Here is a 16915-nt window from a genome sequence, read left to right as displayed (position 1 = left end):
TATATATATAGAAAATAGTGATAAAAAAGAAGATAACTGTTTTTTTAGGAACATCTTGAATGATGCAGCCCACTAGTAGAGTAAAGCTCTGATACGAGGCGGCTCCGATACGCAGTTTAAAGGTGACGAGTTACTTAAAACATGTCCATGTGGTACCAGTGGACGTGCCTGTCAGGACCGTGTCCCTGGCTTTGTTCACACTGTCCGTCCCTCACGTCTTCACATGTCCTGTGTTTTCTTTCTGAAGTCAGAAGATGGACATCGCCAGGTGCCACAAAAGGAAATCAGAGATTTCCATCAGCAGTGTTGCACCGAGGACAGTGAGTGTTTACAGAGCAGTAAAGATTGTTTACACTGTTACAATGTGAGAAAACGATGCCCGTTTAGTGGCTATCGCCTCATCTAGCCTACGTGTGCCCACACACAGCAGAAGAAATAGCAATCTCTACCATCAAGTGAAAAATGTCGTCCAGTGCAGGCCTGCTGAAAATCTTACATTAAGAGAATTAAGATGGATCTTCTCCTTAAGCAGACAGGAATGTCTGGGACTATTACTGGAAGAAACGATGCTGACAGTTCCTTTAGGAAACACTGTCTATATTCATTTTGCTCTGCTAAACATCTCTGTCTTTGAGTGATCACGTTGCTTAATGGATGTCACCTCTGAACTCAACGAGAAAGCATCCAGGAATGCCTGCTATTCCAAACAGCTCAGTGACTGTTTATTCTTGACGCTTAAAGGAAGTTCTCTGAAGTCATGACTCCTGTTCTGGAGCGACTGGAAAGTTCCTCTTCCATGCAGCGAGATGACCATTTTAACTCGCTGTCACTATCTGAGGATGCTTTCCTTCCTGCTGGTCGGAGGCCAGACTTTATGTTTTGGTACCAGTGGTGTTTGGGCCGCCAGTGAAGATGGATCAGTCTGTTCCGCAAGCTAACCGGGTTGACTCAGAAACAAACCCAGGAAGAGAAAGAATGTACCGACAGGCACTAGGTGTGATCACAGTCGGACTTGGACTGGAACTGAGCTGGAAACACAAAAACAGATGAGGTGGCATGATGTTTCTGAGTACAGACAGACTCAAGGGATGTTTTCACACTTCTAACCTGTGCAGAGGCTTTCAAGGTGCCACAGGTTCTTGGATAGTAATGTGCATCAGAAGGGTTTTCAAAGACTTTAGCTTTATGAGTCTTGATCTCCAGAAACTACATGGATCTCAATCAACTTGAAAACTGAAATGCAATTACCTTTGTTGTTGCTAATGAATTCAAGTCCCCGGAAGAAAGGGAATTATTTTCTACTACTTTTATTTTAAAAATTAAACTCTTCTCATTTCTTAATCCCTCTTGACTTGAGAATCCTTGAATCTTAGCTTCACATTATAAAGTGCAGTACAGAACAACATTTTCTGTTGTTTTACCTGGAGTGAGAGACACAGCATATCTACAACTTAACTTGGCAGATCATGTGGAGATGAAGCCATTTTTACTTCCAAAGAAGATACAAAGGTAATGCTGCAAGTGTGTAAACTTGTATGCTGTATACAACATGTAGAGAACCACTTATACAGTTTGCAGCAACAAAGGGAGGTCATTGGTGAAGTTTTTTTTTTAACCTCTCTTTTTTTCAGCTCTTCTTTGCTCTACAAGGTAGATGTAAAGCTTTAGCGTGAATACAGTTCTGGGTAAGGGTAGGGCTAGGAACATACAAGGCATTCTTGGGTGAGGTATAAATACAGTCACTAAAATTAATGGAAGTCAATACAATGCAATATGTTTGGATACATGTACAAGGATACTTTTGAAAGTTCGTCTTAAAACTCATCTATTTTACTTGGCTTTTAACACCAGCGGGATCTAGTTTTAAATTGTGTGTTTTTGTTTATAAACTGTAAGTTTTAATTTTTTTTATTATGTTGTGTTTTAATGTACAGCACTTTGTATCAGCTGTGGTTGTTTTAAAGTGCTTTATAAATAAAGTTGGTTTTTTTTTTGGTTTGGTTTAAGGATGTGTGTGTTTCTCTGGTAGACTGGTGACCAGTCCTAGGTCCAGTTGGAGGACCCACAAGTTGGGGGCCCCCAACTGTGATCCTGCAAGGACAAGCTGGTACAGATGATGGACAGATGGATGGATGCGGGTTTGAGTTCAATATCTCTACATGTGACAGGACTTTCACAAAAATGTAACATGCTTTTGTAAACATGAATTTGAACTGACAAAAGAAAACAAAGACTAGATTACACACATTGTTCAGCAAAAGCACAGTAATTAATCCTGCGCGGTGCCGATGAACTGATTACATTTATTGACATAATCGAGCGATCTCCTCCCCCATCCAGCCCCTATCAACTCTCTGCGTCGGCTATAAACACGCTCTTGTTTTCCTGTCGTTTGTCCTCATCCACCAGCTCTGTCCTGGAATTCAGCAAGAATGCAGAAACAGCATCCTGTTTTCATTTGGTGCTCTGATTCAGCCATTCAGACTCCGTCACACACGTCGGCCCGTTAATTCTAGATGATGTCAGGTTGGATCAGTGATGGGAGACTCCAGGCATCGAGGGCAGGTGTCCTGCAACCTTTAGATGTGTCTCTGCTTCAACACACCGGAGTCAAATAATGAGGTAACTAGCAGAACTATGGAGAATTTGACAGCACTTAGTAAGTCATTCAGCTATTTAATTGAAGTGTGTTGAACCAGGGAGACATCTAAGAGTTGCAGGACACTGGCCTGGATTGCTTCAGTTGAACTAACTGAACCAGGAGCGTACAGTGGCTGACTGTGTATCAGTGGGTAGAGAACTGAACTTACTCCAGTTCCCTCCTGCTGTACTATAACCTCTGGGAAAAGAGTTTCTCCAAAGGTATCATCTGTGAGTCTGTAACTCCTTTTTCCATTAACCATAGCATTGTGCAAATTGAAATTGCAATAATGAATTTGTGCAATGGAAACATGGCAATTTCAAATAAACTCATGATTTTCCACCAAAGGTTTTTTTGTGCTAGGACAAGGTGGGGATTTGGCCGTATCAAAATAGGTGTATTTCAAAAAACTGCAATGGAAACACCATTTCTCACATCACAGGAGTCACATAATCAACAGCCGGATGTTACTACTGGTGGAAACAACAAAGAAGACGACAGGAAGTGGTAGGAAGATGACGGTTTGTTTTTGTTTTTTCAGGACAATCTGCATCTGTCTCCAGCAGAGCTCTCACAGCATCACAGTTCATAAAAAGTTGTCTGTCATTCCAACGTATTGAATCCATAACTCTTCAGTAAAATCACCAACTACAATTTCCCCCAAAACGGAGCATACATAGCCGCTCCCAAGAAGGCGGGGCTTGTTGCTCCAACGCCTGAACAAGACGCCGACGTCTCCTCTGAGGGATGAAAGATGATGAGTACTAGCACTATGATGAATTATGAATATATCTCATGTAACTGTTTATTTGTTAGAACGTATTGAGTGAATGAGCTCAATAAGTGTGGGATTTTGATTTCATGTCTTAGTTAATGGAAATACTGCAGCTGTGAAATTGTGGTTGTCATCAGCAGAACATCGACAAAAGTTTTCACATATTTGTAATGAAAACGCAGATTGAGAGCATAAAGTGACTCTCCTGTAAAGTGGTTTTTGTGACTATAGAAAAGTCCTACATAAATCCAGTCCATAATATTACTTCGTGGTCAGGTTGTGTCCTGACCCCCTACTAAGGCAGTTTAAACCTCCCAGAGCTGAACGAAACGATGCTGTGTGTGACTTTAAATCGAGCCAGTTCCTCAGCCAGTCAATTATCTGTAAGTCTCACAGACTTGACCCATGAGTCCAGGATGTCCTGCAGATAATTTTGGAGAAAAAAAAATGTCTCTCAACATCCTCTGTAATAAACAACTCCTGAGCTCACGTTTGCCCTCCAAGAACAGCCTATCTTAAGTAAATGTTGCCTCACAGGCAGACTGTTTTTTTGACAAGCGACAGTAACACACAAAGAAATGCTGTGTGCGGTAATGACCTGCTGGGTTTTACTCTGCTCCCTTCGGCTCTCAGCAGGTTGAAAGTGTGCCCCCTCACTAGTTAAATGTTAAGCAGACACACCTGCTTTTGTACTGTCAATCTGCAGAGAGGGCTTTAAAGATACCAGAGTTTCTTGGACAGTAATTTACAAACAGATGGTATTTTCAAAGACTCTACATTTACGAGTCTTGATCCTGAAACTATTACTGAAAGACAATTTAATTGTCTTTCTCATTTTTAATTCATCCAAGTCCATCTTACCTTTATTTTAAAAGTCAAACTCTTATCATTTCTTAGTTAATCCCACTTGACCTCAGAATCCTTACACCTTAACGTCACATTATTTCTTTCCAAGCAACGAGGAAGTAAAACCTTAGGCTGCACCCTTGTATGTTGTTGACACATCACAGCTGCTGGTTTAATTCTTCCATTTAGTTCATTTGGTCCAAAGTTCTGGTATGATTTATGTGCACACCTTCTTTTCACAAACAACCAGGAGCTGAAGGATAACGTTCCATACAGTGCAGGTAAAACAGATTTTATTGACCAAAACAGCCAGACTGATCTAACCCTTGTGTTTACAATGGGGTCCAACCGACCCCAGACCCGTATCACTTGTATCATTTGCCTCAGTCCTCGCACGCCCAAAGGTTAGAGTCCAAACCAGAGATGTTGAAAATGTGTTCCTCAAGAACTGTTTTTAAACATTTTTATGTGTTTATTTTTTAACCTCTTTTATTTGCTGTTTTTTCTCTTTCATTTTCATATCACCATATATTCCAAGGTGGCAGGAAGGAGAACTCCCATCATCCCATGTGTGATGCAAAGCAGTAACATTTGTATTAATTTGTATTATTTTTTTTATTAATTTGTTTTTTACAAATAACATGTTTAGATTTTCTGTATGTTTTTTCTGCTTTGCATACAGTTCATGTTAACTCCAATATGTGATTCTACTTTTGCACTTTGACCTCTCCTCAGGACATGATTTGTTTTGTATTAAGATGCTACTTCAAGAAGGTATTGAAAATGTTATTTGAACTTAAAATATGAACTATATTGAAATGCTTTTTTATTAAGGTTATGTGAAGCAATTTCAACTCTCTTGTTAGATCACTTTATGGGAAAAATAAATCTTTAAAAAATTGCAAGTTTTTCAAAAAGGTTGAGCAAAATCTGTAATTTTAGGAAGCAACAAACCCCAAAATCATAGCAACATCCTGGAGGTGCTGGCTGGTAGACCAGAACCAGACCAGAGGACCTCAGGGTCTGCAGTACATCACAAAACCAATGAGACAATTTTAAACCAATAAGTAATCTTAAAAACTACAAAAACTATCCTGAGACTTCTGGTCTCTGCTAGCACATGAGCTGCAGAGTTTTGTAACAGCTGGATGATGGACAGATTTTTCTTATGAAAACTAGAAAGCAGGACAATAGAAATAAAATCCTGCACCAAAGTCTCAGCGTTAGCCAGACGGAAAACAGAGTGAGCTCTGAATAGATGATAAAATCCTGTTTTGACTTCATGTTTGATATGTGGAATAAAAGTTTAGAAAAACGGCAACATGTACTTCTGCTAAATGTGTTCTCTCATATCCATCCATCCATCAAAAAAAAAAAAACAAGATATACAAGATGAATAGTTTCAACATTTTCTTTTATTGTCATACAAAATTCTTAACATTAGTTATAGAAATATAAATACATTTCTCAATAAGTTAGGCAATAAATAAATTCTTCTATTTACAATTACTGTGTTTGTATTAAAAAAGCTTGTAAACTGAACTTGACATTCAGTGCTGAGATGTTTTCTACTTTGCAGTGATCGAAATGGAGCGAATCAACATTCAGTCACAGACTGCTGGTTTCAGTCAGCCTGCAGCGCCAACTACTGTTCCTCTGACCAACTACAGAGGAATAAATGGATACTTAATGGGACTGATGTGTTCTTTTGTTTGTTGTTGTTTTTTTCAGGCAAGCTAAACATCATAGAAACCTTCTGGCTTATCCTCTAATAAAAACAAACACTTGAGTCATCACAATAGACCTGCAGCATCACTGCTGTTCAGCAAACAGGAAGGAGCTGGCAAACCTTGAAAGAACTAATTGTTATTACGTAAAACCCAGAGAGATGACATTCGCTTCACCACGGCCGTGTGGGCCAGGCCTGAGCTAGCTGCCGGTTTCAAGATTTCATCATTTCAAAAGCCATTTGCAGGTTTGTCCTAAAGGTCAAGCAGGACAGCAGATTCCAGCTCTGATACAGAGGAGTTTGGAAACAAGGGTCTGCAGGGACGCTTGAAATAATGTAGATAAAATATACATAGGTATATATATATACCTATGTATATATATATATATATATACCTATAAAGAGAGAGAGAGAAAGAGAGAGAGAGAGAGCAAGAGAGAGAGAGAGAGCAAGAGAGAGAGAGAAAGAAAATCTAGTTGACTCTAGGATATAAATGACACAGTTCTCAATTTCAAGGTCTTTTCAGAGAACCAATGTTGGTGTTTCGTCCATTGAGCCCAAATTCCCAGTCCCTGGGACTTTTGACCTTTCTTGAATATTTGACCCTTCAGTAATATCAACATTTTGGTAACTCTGACTGAGGGAGACTAATTGTTACATATGAACTGTGATTTGGCCCATTATTCTCCATGGAGGAGACAGAGACGACATACTCTTGTTCCTTCATTTAGGGTTCCTCATTTAGAACTAAAGAGTCTCCCAAAGTTTGAAACACATCTTCATTTTCCTCCTTCCGCTTTCATGTCTCCACACCTGTTTCCACATGATGGGGAATCCTTTTGAGCTCCGGAGTCAGTAGGAGTCTCACAGGGTCTCTGGTACCCCACTGGGAGGTAGGATCAATTAAGTCAGAGCGTTGTTTGGATCTTCTCTCCTTTATCTTCTTGTTTTTGTCTTCTTGGCTCCTGAAGAGTTCGATGACTGAATATCTTTTGCGATTGCCATGTTGAGCTTGACCACAGATCTGAGGCATGAAACAAGAGTCCTGGTTAGAAACTCCTTGTTGTTGATCAAAAACAACCACAAAAATCCAACAAAAATGTGAGTTTTGCCATTTACCTTAAAACTGTGAGAAATCTGTGGCTGTTTGTGGCGGTAACTTTTTGCAAGGCCTCTGTTCTGCCGTCTTCAGGACTGTGGAGAGAAACAGGCCGTCATTAAAATTAGGAATGAAACTAAACCACAAATATTGACGTTTTACAACTTGATCTCACAGAAAAAGAGATCTATAACCTGACCCTACTGTGGGTGCAACTGTTCTGGACCAAGTCGGCAATTCCAAGAGATTCCTAATGTAAATATTTTTATGGCTGAAAAGCAGGACGTGTCTTACAAAACATCTTCAAGGACAACATCAAGAGACAATGAATAATCCATTGTGGTGCTTTTGTGACCACAGCATGCCAAAGACGCAACACAAACTCCGTTGAGCCACAACAGAAATGTAAACTTTCCTAAAAATAGCCGCGTTTTTAATAAACCATAGTCACTCCAGAGAAATGCATGTCTTGCTATCTGCCACCGCCCTCATACCACAGGGCCACTATCACACGTCCGATCATTGAATCTTCTCTCTGGATCTGTGGCAACATGCTTTCTGGATGTATCACTTAAGACTAAGGAAGATGTAGAAGCTACTCTGATACTATCTTGCAAACCCAGATTATGTCATGAGGGGGGAAATACTGAGTTTCCTGTCGGGTAGGCATACAGAAAAAAAAGGCATCGCTCACTTTTTATGGCAAAAGCCACGGCAGGTTTTATCTGCAGGATCGTGGCATTCACATCGGCTGGCTGACCGGCGACGGCGAGACGCGGAACTTCCCATGCCATAAGGAAGGATTTTGCTGTCAAGGACAAATGAAACATTTTTAGATGGAGATAGCTCATCGAAGCACCTCTGGGCTTTTATTAGACATCTGGCTTTTTGCACACAAAACCAACCAGCAGCATCTCTGTCTGAAGCCGTGAGGAACCTCACCTCGGTGTGTTGACCCAGATGATGTCCAGGTGGCAGAAGTAGATGCACTCTCTGTCTTCCCAGTTGCTACAGGAGCAGCGCTTGGTCCTGATGTGGCGCTGATGCGGCTCTGAGACGAGCGCTTCCTGCTGGTCTGATAAAGGCAGTCCACAGCCTGGCAGGTACCAGAGATCCACAGATTAGACAGCATTACAAATGTGTGCATATGTGATTACAAATCACACATGCACAAAAAGAGACATTCAATATGTGTAATGTGGACTCATTGCTCCACAAATACTATCAGTTATTTAACTTATTCCAATTAAGACGATACACTATCTTGACCAGAAGTGCCTGGATCAGCAGTGCTACGCTGATATTGTGTTTAATCTTTAATAAAAGGTGTGTTTCTTATTGAGGTCAAGTATTCCATGGAAGTCTGCACTCGTTCTATTTATGCTCTCCGTTTACTGGTCAAAGTCTGGTCAAATTAAACAGCAGCATCTCCATTTTTAATCCATCATTAAAAAAATAAAATAAAATAAACTTCCAGGTTTTAGAACCTTACTCAGTCTTGAAATCTTTAACAAGTGTCCAGCTTCCAAGAGTTTTAATGCTACAAGCAAAAATAATAATAAAAATAATAACAATAAAAAGCAACTTACCATCTTGTAGAGACATGCAGATAATGAATAAACCCAGCATCTTGCTCCTGAAGGGGTCCATTGTGGTTCTTTGTGGCGTTGGATGAAAGCAGCGGCAGTCAGCAGACACGTTCAGGTCGGTGGACGGGCTTAACGTCTGAACTCTGCGCAGCAGCAGCAGCAACAGGTGCTTTGTGTTCAGCTGCAGCCAGGAGCATCTGCTTATATATCCCACAGGCTCCTCCCACATCTGTGAGCTTGGTTGTTGTTATACAACTCGGCCGAGACGCCACCTGAAACCCCCACACTCCCGCTCCATCATGGTGACACACAGCATTCCAGTCACCGGAGTGAAGCCGCCGTCTCCTCATGGAATGTCATTCAGACTGGAAACTCAAAATAACAGAATATTTCTAAACAGCTCATAACGACCACATCTCTACAGATAACATGTTTATCATCTTCTGTCATTCTCTTTTATCTGTAGTTATGCTTATATTAGTCAAATATGCAGAGTTGGGTAGTAACTATAGTTACATTTCCTAGAGTAACTTTTTTGAAAAAGAGGTACCTTTAGGATCATTTTTACTAAAGCTGTACTTTTGACTTTTACTTGAGTAATTTTACCATGAAGTATTTCTACTCTTGAGTAAAATTTCTGGATTTTCTACCTACTGAATGAAAAACAAACATGTTTTAACCAGAAATTCACCAGACACACACCTGCAGCTTTATGTTAAAGTTCATACGTTTTTTTATTGAAAGAAACTGATTTGGAAAATTTTTATTTTACCTTATTTTATTTTTTGTTACTTACATGAATGATCGGATTTTCGTCCTTAAAGTATGAAAATTTCCACTTAACTTTAGATTTGATGATGTAATTTTTAAATATTAAATGATTGATCACTTGATCAGTTACTCAGTACTTGAGTAGACTTTTTACCAAATACTTTTTTACTCTTAAATTACTCATTTAACTTGAGTAAAAATATATTGAAGTAGTGCTACTCTTGCTTGAGTACAATGTTTTGGTACTCTGTACTGAATTAGGGTTTGGATTGTGGTCGAACAAGGTGGTTTAAAAGGTGGTTGCCTTTTATTTTTTGACAAATAAAATGATTTCTTTGGAAAATCAGGAGCATGCAGCGGCCGAGAGGGGCTGCGTCAGTCTGCGGGGAGCCTTGTTTGTTTTTCCTCATTCCACAGATGACAGACGTGGAACGAGATGGAACCGGAGCGCCAGAGGAAGAGGTGAGCGGCAGCTGAAGGTTTGCATGCGCCCCGCCGCTGATAGGGGGATGAAAAGAAGGGCTGTCAGCACCACCCGCAGGAAGGTGAGGTCATAGCAGAGTCTCCACGGTGAGCATCACGGTTTGACCTTCGTAGAGAGATACGAAGCAGTCTGCCGGATCAGCTCTCTGCAGCCCACGCACACACACACACACACACGCACACACACACACACACACACACGCGCACACACACACACACACACACACACACACACACGCACACGCGTATGTACACGCACACCACCAAGTGAACACACTACAGTAAAACTGCACTGACACACACACTCTTCAATTTCCACATACACAGATATTGAAATGTGTACCCACAGAGCCTAAGGAGTTAAAGTCGTTCAGACTTCCCAGGTATTCCTTCGTGTTGTCCTGTTGTGATCTTCAGAGCCACAGGCTGGTGAACTTAAGACAAAGAGAGCATGAGATACCGGAACAAGTGGGAGAAATGAAGGAAAATCAAATCTAAGTGTTAGTAGTGACAGCTCCAACACAACAAGGTCCGACAAACCGAGGCTGTTTTTCTTCTGGTTTTTTTGTTCTGATTTTCTCCAACTTTCCTCTTCACAGAACAGCAGGACGTCTGCTGAGTTTAAATGACCAACACTTAGAGTGAAGGTCCTCACACTGAACTTTTGCATGCTACACTTTTCAGATTTTCATTTGTACACTGTTTGAAAGCCATCTATGTCTGTTGTGTTGGTCTGTCACAGAATATTTCACTAACAGATTGAATTTTGTTGGTTTTAACGCATCAAAATGTGATAAAACTTCTAGGGGTTTGAATACTTTTGCAAGGACTTGTATTTCCTCACGAGTGTGTGTGTTAAAAACACCTGTCACATAACTCATGATTAAATCATGATTGTGATTAGACAAAATCTTTTTGTCAGATTTACATGCTGTTTTACATACTTGCTTATCAAAATGCAACCTGTATTACAGGTTTCTTTTACAAAGGCTCCAAATTTAATTTAAATTTTAAATGATTGGAAACATCTGACTTCTACTAATCTGTTAGTGTCACAATATGCTCATATAAACAATGTTATGTTATTAAAGCAGGAGTTTATATTCAGTGCTGCCTCATGCTGCAGTATGCTAGCTAAGGTGTTGTTCTTCCTGGATGATCACAGGCGCATCTGCTCCCAAAATAAAATCAAAGTAGCATCAACGTATTTGTTTGACATATTATTTACCATAAATGGTTTCAGATTGTGCACCAGACGGCCAAATTTAAAAACAGGAAGGAGTGCAATTGTTTAGTTAATGCTGGATGGAAAGTCTGGTGGAGGAATTTTTTTACATCAGCACTGCGGTGGAAACGTGATAGATAGAAGGTGCTTAGAGAAACAACAGGAGGAAAAAACACGGCTGGAGCATTGTGTGCTGGTTTTGGAGGGTGAAGGTTAAAAGGAAATGCCACAAGGATGTCAAAATGTGCGCAGACTGATATTGGACCAATCACAGGTTTACAGTGAGGTGGAAAAAAAAAACAGATCTTGAGTAAATATTTGTCTAATGGAAAAATGGAGTCAATCTGAAGGTAACCTTTGGCCCTCGCTTCCTTTCCTCCTGCTGCTTGGCAGGGTGGCAGGGTGAAAAATGTGCTCTTATCTGCCCGTCACTTCCGCCTGCTGCTGAGGGACGAAGAGGAATGCGAGGCAGTGTGGTGACAAACTAAAAGCTGAGCTGCGATTGCAGAATCATTAAAAATTCCTAAAGGATGAGGGAAAACGTTTGATCTGCTGAGGCAGCTATGCAGCCTGCCACGACATCAGCGCATCCTTTAAAGCGTTTAAAAGTCTTAAATTCATGTCTCTAAAATTAAGTCTTTAAAATGTATTAAATTCTTAAAACAAGATGTAACTTGGCCTTAAATATATATTACATTTTGTCATGGCAGGACCATTTAATCTTGTATATTCAATATAAGATGCAAAGATGGGAAAGACGTTTGCGGCTCGCCGTCTGCAGCAGTCAGCTTTGTTGTTTTGATGTCCTTATAGTAGCCATTATGTTGTACTTCAAATATTTTTATGTATTCTGTACAGCACTTTGGTGCTTTTGGTCATTTTAATTTAAATCTGAATTGAATTGGATGTAGTTTTTTTCTGACGTCTTCATTGCGTTCTGTGACAGGAAGTGGTTGAGGCAACTCTGGACAAATACTCTAACCTTGCTAGTTTCTTGCATTCATCATGGGTAAGTGAAAACATATCGACAGTCGGCTGGATTTCATTCGACTTTGCCGTTACCAGACTTCTATTACCGACCCTTTAGAGGGTACTTGCATTCCGCGCCCCAGATTTGTCACAGTTTTGCTCCCTGACGTGGCTAAAACTCCATAGAAAATGGTCGCCACTGTGATTAGCACACAGTTCCTTTACACTGTGGTCAAGCAACTGTTTGACCTTTTGAAGAATTTTCAACAAAGTTGTTACTATGTTGGGATATACACTGAGATTTGGGTGATGCAGGTCTTAAATTTCCTTTGTAACAGTCTTAAAAAGGTTTCAAAAAGTCTTGAATTTGAGTTGGTGAACTCAAATGATGAACACAAATTCAGGAACCATCATGGTTTCTGATGGTTTTCATCAGAAACCATGATGAAACTACAGTAATACCTTCTAGCACTGTCTCTTTAGCAGAATCGTCTATGTCAGCTAACACACTAGCATAGACCTTTCAAGGCAACTGTTAGAAGCTAACATGATCAACGCAAGTTAGCATCTCCACCCTACTCATCTGGTTCAGGTCAAGTATTAAATCATGGACAGAAAACTGTTTGATGTTAGCTTTAAATACTAAATAGAAACATTTTAATATCAAAGGCTCAGGAGTTTGGATGATGTCCAGCAGATTTTAGTCAGAGCAGAAGAAGCAACAGCATTCCTCGTGTAGAGAGTTGAAATCTAGTGTTTATGTGAGCGGAGTACATTTCCTTAAATCTAATCTGAACAATCCCAGTGACAGAAAGACCTTCTGTAACCTTTATGCTATGAGGAGACGGTTTGTTCATCAGGCCTGGGAGTCTTTGTGATCCTGGCCAGGGTGGAAGAGATAGCAGGGGTCTCTGGCATTCCAGCCAGACTTGACATTTCCCTGACATTAGGCTATGTTTGTTACATTTTTCCGTTCTAAATCCAGGATATTTCCATTGTCCTGGGTTTAGTTTAAAGATCTCTGTTGTAAAGCTGCTCTGGAGATTGTCCCTGCTTTGAGTTGATTCGTATAGAAAAGCTGCTGAACCAATCACAGCCTGGTCTGGTTTGGGGCAATGAGATTTAAAATAAGTAGGAGCAAGAACTTAATTTGTCTCTACTTTTAGGGTTATAAGTAACCATCCTCCACTACAAAGAGAGAAATGCTGAGCCTAATGAGTCGAATGTTAGTGTTAATTTAATATTTGGAGGCGTGACCAACACAGACTGAACGGCTTCCTTCACTTCCTCTGCTGCCAACACTAAAACTACAGGCAGCCTACAATTCTAAAAAAACAGCAGAAAATCAACTTCTCACTCCACTTGACTGATTGACCCAGTAGAAATTCTACGAGAAGAATCCAAGTGGGGCTGCACAGTGGCGCAGTTGGTAGAGCTGTTGCCTTGCAGCTGGAAGGCTCTGGGTTCGATTCCCAGCCCCGGTCTTTCTGCATGGAGTTTGCATGTTCTCCCTGTGCATGCGTGGGTTTTCTCCAGGTACTCCGGTTTCCTCTCACAGTCCAAAAACATGACGGTCAGGTTAATTGGCCTCTCCAAATTGCCCCAAGGTGTGAGTGTGTGTGTGCATGGTTGTGTGTCCTGTGTGTCTCTGTGTTGCCCTGCGACAGACTGGCGACCTGTCCAGGGTGAACCCCGCCTCTCACCCGGAACGTTAGCTGGAGATGGGCACCAGCAACCCTCCCGACCCCACTGAGGGACAAGGGTGTCAAGAAAATGGATGGATGGATGGATGGAATCCAAGCGAATGGGAATAAGCCCTGATGAAACACTAAAGAAAGATGAGAATCAAGCAAAACTGCATAAAATGGGTGAGGACTGAGGATTGATTGTGCAACTGTCTCTGATCAGTGGGGAAGGATCCACTGTTACAGAGTAACAGTGTAGATGCGTAAGGTGTTGGTGTGTCAGCCCATCATGCAGCTCATCTACCCAATCTGTTCAAGATCAGATTCCATTACAACACTTTCGCAGTGATGCAGGCTCTCTTGTTTTTTTAAGATAAAGCAGCAAATCTGAAACCGCATCATGGAGCAACCACGCCCTGATGACAACACAAAGAGAAACGGAGAACAGGAACCAAACTTGGTAACCGTTGGTGGTTTTCGAACATTGGTGACTCACACAGATAGCACCGCGAGGTGAACTTAAAAGAAATATGGGCCAAGCGTCTGCAGGAGCAGATCAAAGATTTGATTGCAGCAGCGTACCTGCCAACACGCCGGACACACAAAGGTAAAGTGTAAGTGATGAGGGTATCTGCCACACCTGTCTGCCATGACTATGTGAAGATGAGGGTTAGCCGGAGTTGCAAGAGGAGACAAGTGATGCTCGCATAAAAAAATGTGAAACATTTACTGTATAACAGGTAAACATGGAAAATGATTAAGAAAGATTTTGGTGGGGTGTTTCTCAGCAACCAAGTATTTTCGTGACTACACAGGGAAAATATTTTAAAGCATTTTTAATGAAACACTTTCAGACCCACGTAAAGGTATTATACCTTAAATGGGAAAACAGAGCAGCGGACCTCCACCTATTTTTAGTTCCTTCGCAGGTGCTTCTTTGGGTCTTTTCACACCTGATGGTCCATTTTCAGCTGCTGCGGTTCTCTACACTGTCAAAAGAACCAAACATTTTATAAAACCTGTTCCCCTCCTCGCCTGTGGAGGCGCTGCACCAAGAACCGCTGAAGGACACAACATGAAAATATCTGAAGAAAACTCTGAGCCAAACCTGGAGTGGCATCAGATGGTTGGAGGATTTGTTTTTTGTCTTTGGTGAAAGACCCTGAGTCATCTCTTCTGTTTGCACTAGACCTGTGTGTTTGTTTTAGTTGTATTTAACTGAACTGAGACTAAGGTTTTCTGATTCTCTGGTCTGCAGCAGAGTTTGATTGTGCATTCACACCTCCCCAACCGAACCAGACTGCCAAGGCAAATGAACCAGAGTTTGATTAAAACGGACTAAATGAATACGACGTGAATGAACCCTTACTTATTTATAAAATATTTGTGGAAAATCTGCCTTTTTGTGGATTCAAAAGAGAATGGACCATAGGAAGTTGAAACACCTGAGTGCAATCCTTGACAAGTTATTGGCTAGCTTTTGGAAAGCAGCTAATCCAAGGACATCCTGCATTTAAAACCCAAGGTGTATCAACAAAGTTTAGGTTAAAGGTTATGCAGCCAGGTTATATTAGCTTTAGTAAGTAGAATAGGTCATCTCAAAGTTTAAGCTCATCTTTCATTTTCAATCCAGAACAAAGGTAGCATTGAAATAAGCCTCCTATTTCTAAACAATCATCCTGAAAATTGAACAGTTTTTATGAGGAAATGCTGAACATTTTTGTGGGTTCGTGTCACACGTCTCCTGTCTCCCCAGCTGCCCTCATCGTCACATACCTGCTGCAGACACCCGCATCACTTAAACCGGCACGCTGACAGTTAGCTTTCACATCCACGCTGCTTGTTTATGCTGTGTAATGACAAACTGAAATTACCGACATGAACAAGCTGCCATGGTATGTTTCCAAAAGTAGGGAGGATGTTCAAGCCAACGGTTTTCATAAATCACGATGGTAGATTTTTGTGAGTATTTTTTTTTTCATTCTGTTTTTTTCTGAGAAACACCAATAAACCCAGCACAAGCCGTTAGGACGGCTTTACCAAAAATTGAGAATAGAGGTGGAATTGCTCCTGAAATAGCAATGAATACCAGGAACTAAACTATCTACTTTTCTAATAAACTCAAACGTAAAAGAAAATATTTGCTCCAAGATAAATTTCTTGAACAATTTCTATTCACCAAAAGAACATCATATCTGACAAAGTTAAAGTGAGTAAATGCTAAATTAATTAAGGCATATTTGATATATTCACCATTTTTAACAACTGAAGGTAACATAGTTACTTGATTGTGCTGTATAAATGTATTATGTACCTGGAAAACACATAATACTGCCTCTTTAATATTAAGTAAGGCACACTGCACTCAGACGTTCTCCATTCCATTCATTGTTAGACTCCTGGCACCATTTGGTTGGAGCTCTGTTGAATTAGGTCAGTCACTTTAAAGTGGGTGAATACTTATGCAATCACTTATTTCCTATTAGTGTACATATATTTGTCATTAGTTTTTAGAAATCAGTTTTACACTGATTTTTGCTTCTTTTATTGCCCTTGTGTTGGGCAAGTAATCAAAGGGCTAAATACTTTTCATATGCACTACAAACTGTAAATGCGTGGCTATAAATCACAGCCACAAATTTAGATTGTTCTGGTTTTCCCTGCTTCCTTCCCATTTACTCATGCTTTATAGGAAATTCAGAAGAACTGTTTATGTAACTCTTATCTCTCCTTTAACAAAAGTAATTACCTTCAGACTGTATATCACTGCAAGCTTCCATAAATGTGGGGTGTTGTTATGCCTGTTGCTATAGAAACTCAAACTGCTTTCTAGGGAACCTTATCAGTGGATTACTTTATAAAGAGGAAAGACCCAAACAGGACATCAGTCTTTGTCAACATCTACTTCTCTGCTAAACCAGAATTTTGTCTTAAAACGTTCAACATATTCGGGTCCGATTATAAGAAACAACAATAATCCCCCTGAACCGACCCTAAGGTATGATTGAAGTATGTGGATGATGTCATAATGCCTGTAAGCGGTAGGCAGCTCTCTGCTGCCATCCAGTGGATACAGTAGGCTCCTGCTCCTCAACGTCGACCT

General features: G+C 40.6%; 1 protein-coding gene and 1 long non-coding RNA gene across 2 annotated transcripts; both read right to left on the bottom strand.

Moving 5' to 3' along the window:
- Positions 1–6398: 6398 nt before the first annotated feature.
- LOC103471983 (endothelin-2-like) lies at positions 6399–8983 on the bottom strand. The gene is made up of 5 exons (XM_008421317.2): positions 8680–8983; positions 8033–8186; positions 7785–7898; positions 7111–7185; positions 6399–7015 (listed from the first exon to the last, which is right to left on the bottom strand). The coding sequence occupies exons 1-5, from the start codon at positions 8906–8908 to the stop codon at positions 6928–6930; spliced, it is 660 nt and encodes a 219-aa protein (XP_008419539.2). The 5' UTR covers positions 8909–8983; the 3' UTR covers positions 6399–6927.
- Positions 8984–9735: 752 nt separating this feature from the next.
- On the bottom strand, positions 9736–16642 carry LOC103471982 (uncharacterized). The gene is made up of 3 exons (XR_534778.2): positions 16562–16642; positions 10281–10367; positions 9736–10039 (listed from the first exon to the last, which is right to left on the bottom strand). It is a non-coding gene; the product is annotated as an uncharacterized LOC103471982 (long non-coding RNA).
- Between the last annotated feature and the right edge of the window lie 273 nt (positions 16643–16915).

Source organism: Poecilia reticulata, linkage group LG11, assembly GCF_000633615.1.
Source record: "Poecilia reticulata strain Guanapo linkage group LG11, Guppy_female_1.0+MT, whole genome shotgun sequence".
NCBI classification, from domain to species: domain Eukaryota; kingdom Metazoa; phylum Chordata; class Actinopteri; order Cyprinodontiformes; family Poeciliidae; genus Poecilia; species Poecilia reticulata.
The sequence above is the reverse complement of the archived record's forward strand: the minus strand, read 5'-3'. Positions and strand labels throughout refer to the sequence as shown.

What these genes read in the sequence shown, in the direction of transcription:
- LOC103471983 (XM_008421317.2), bottom strand. Translation starts at nt 8,908, where the DNA reads ATGTGGGAGGAGCCTGTGGGATATATAAGCAGATGCTCCTGGCTGCAG. An exon ending in CTGCATGTCTCTACAAGATG is followed by an intron (nt 8,187 to 8,679) that starts GTAAGTTGCTTT and finishes GGTACCTGCCAG; the next exon opens with GCTGTGGACTGCCTTTATCA. An exon ending in ATCTGGGTCAACACACCGAG is followed by an intron (nt 7,899 to 8,032) that starts GTGAGGTTCCTC and finishes TGTCCTTGACAG; the next exon opens with CAAAATCCTTCCTTATGGCA.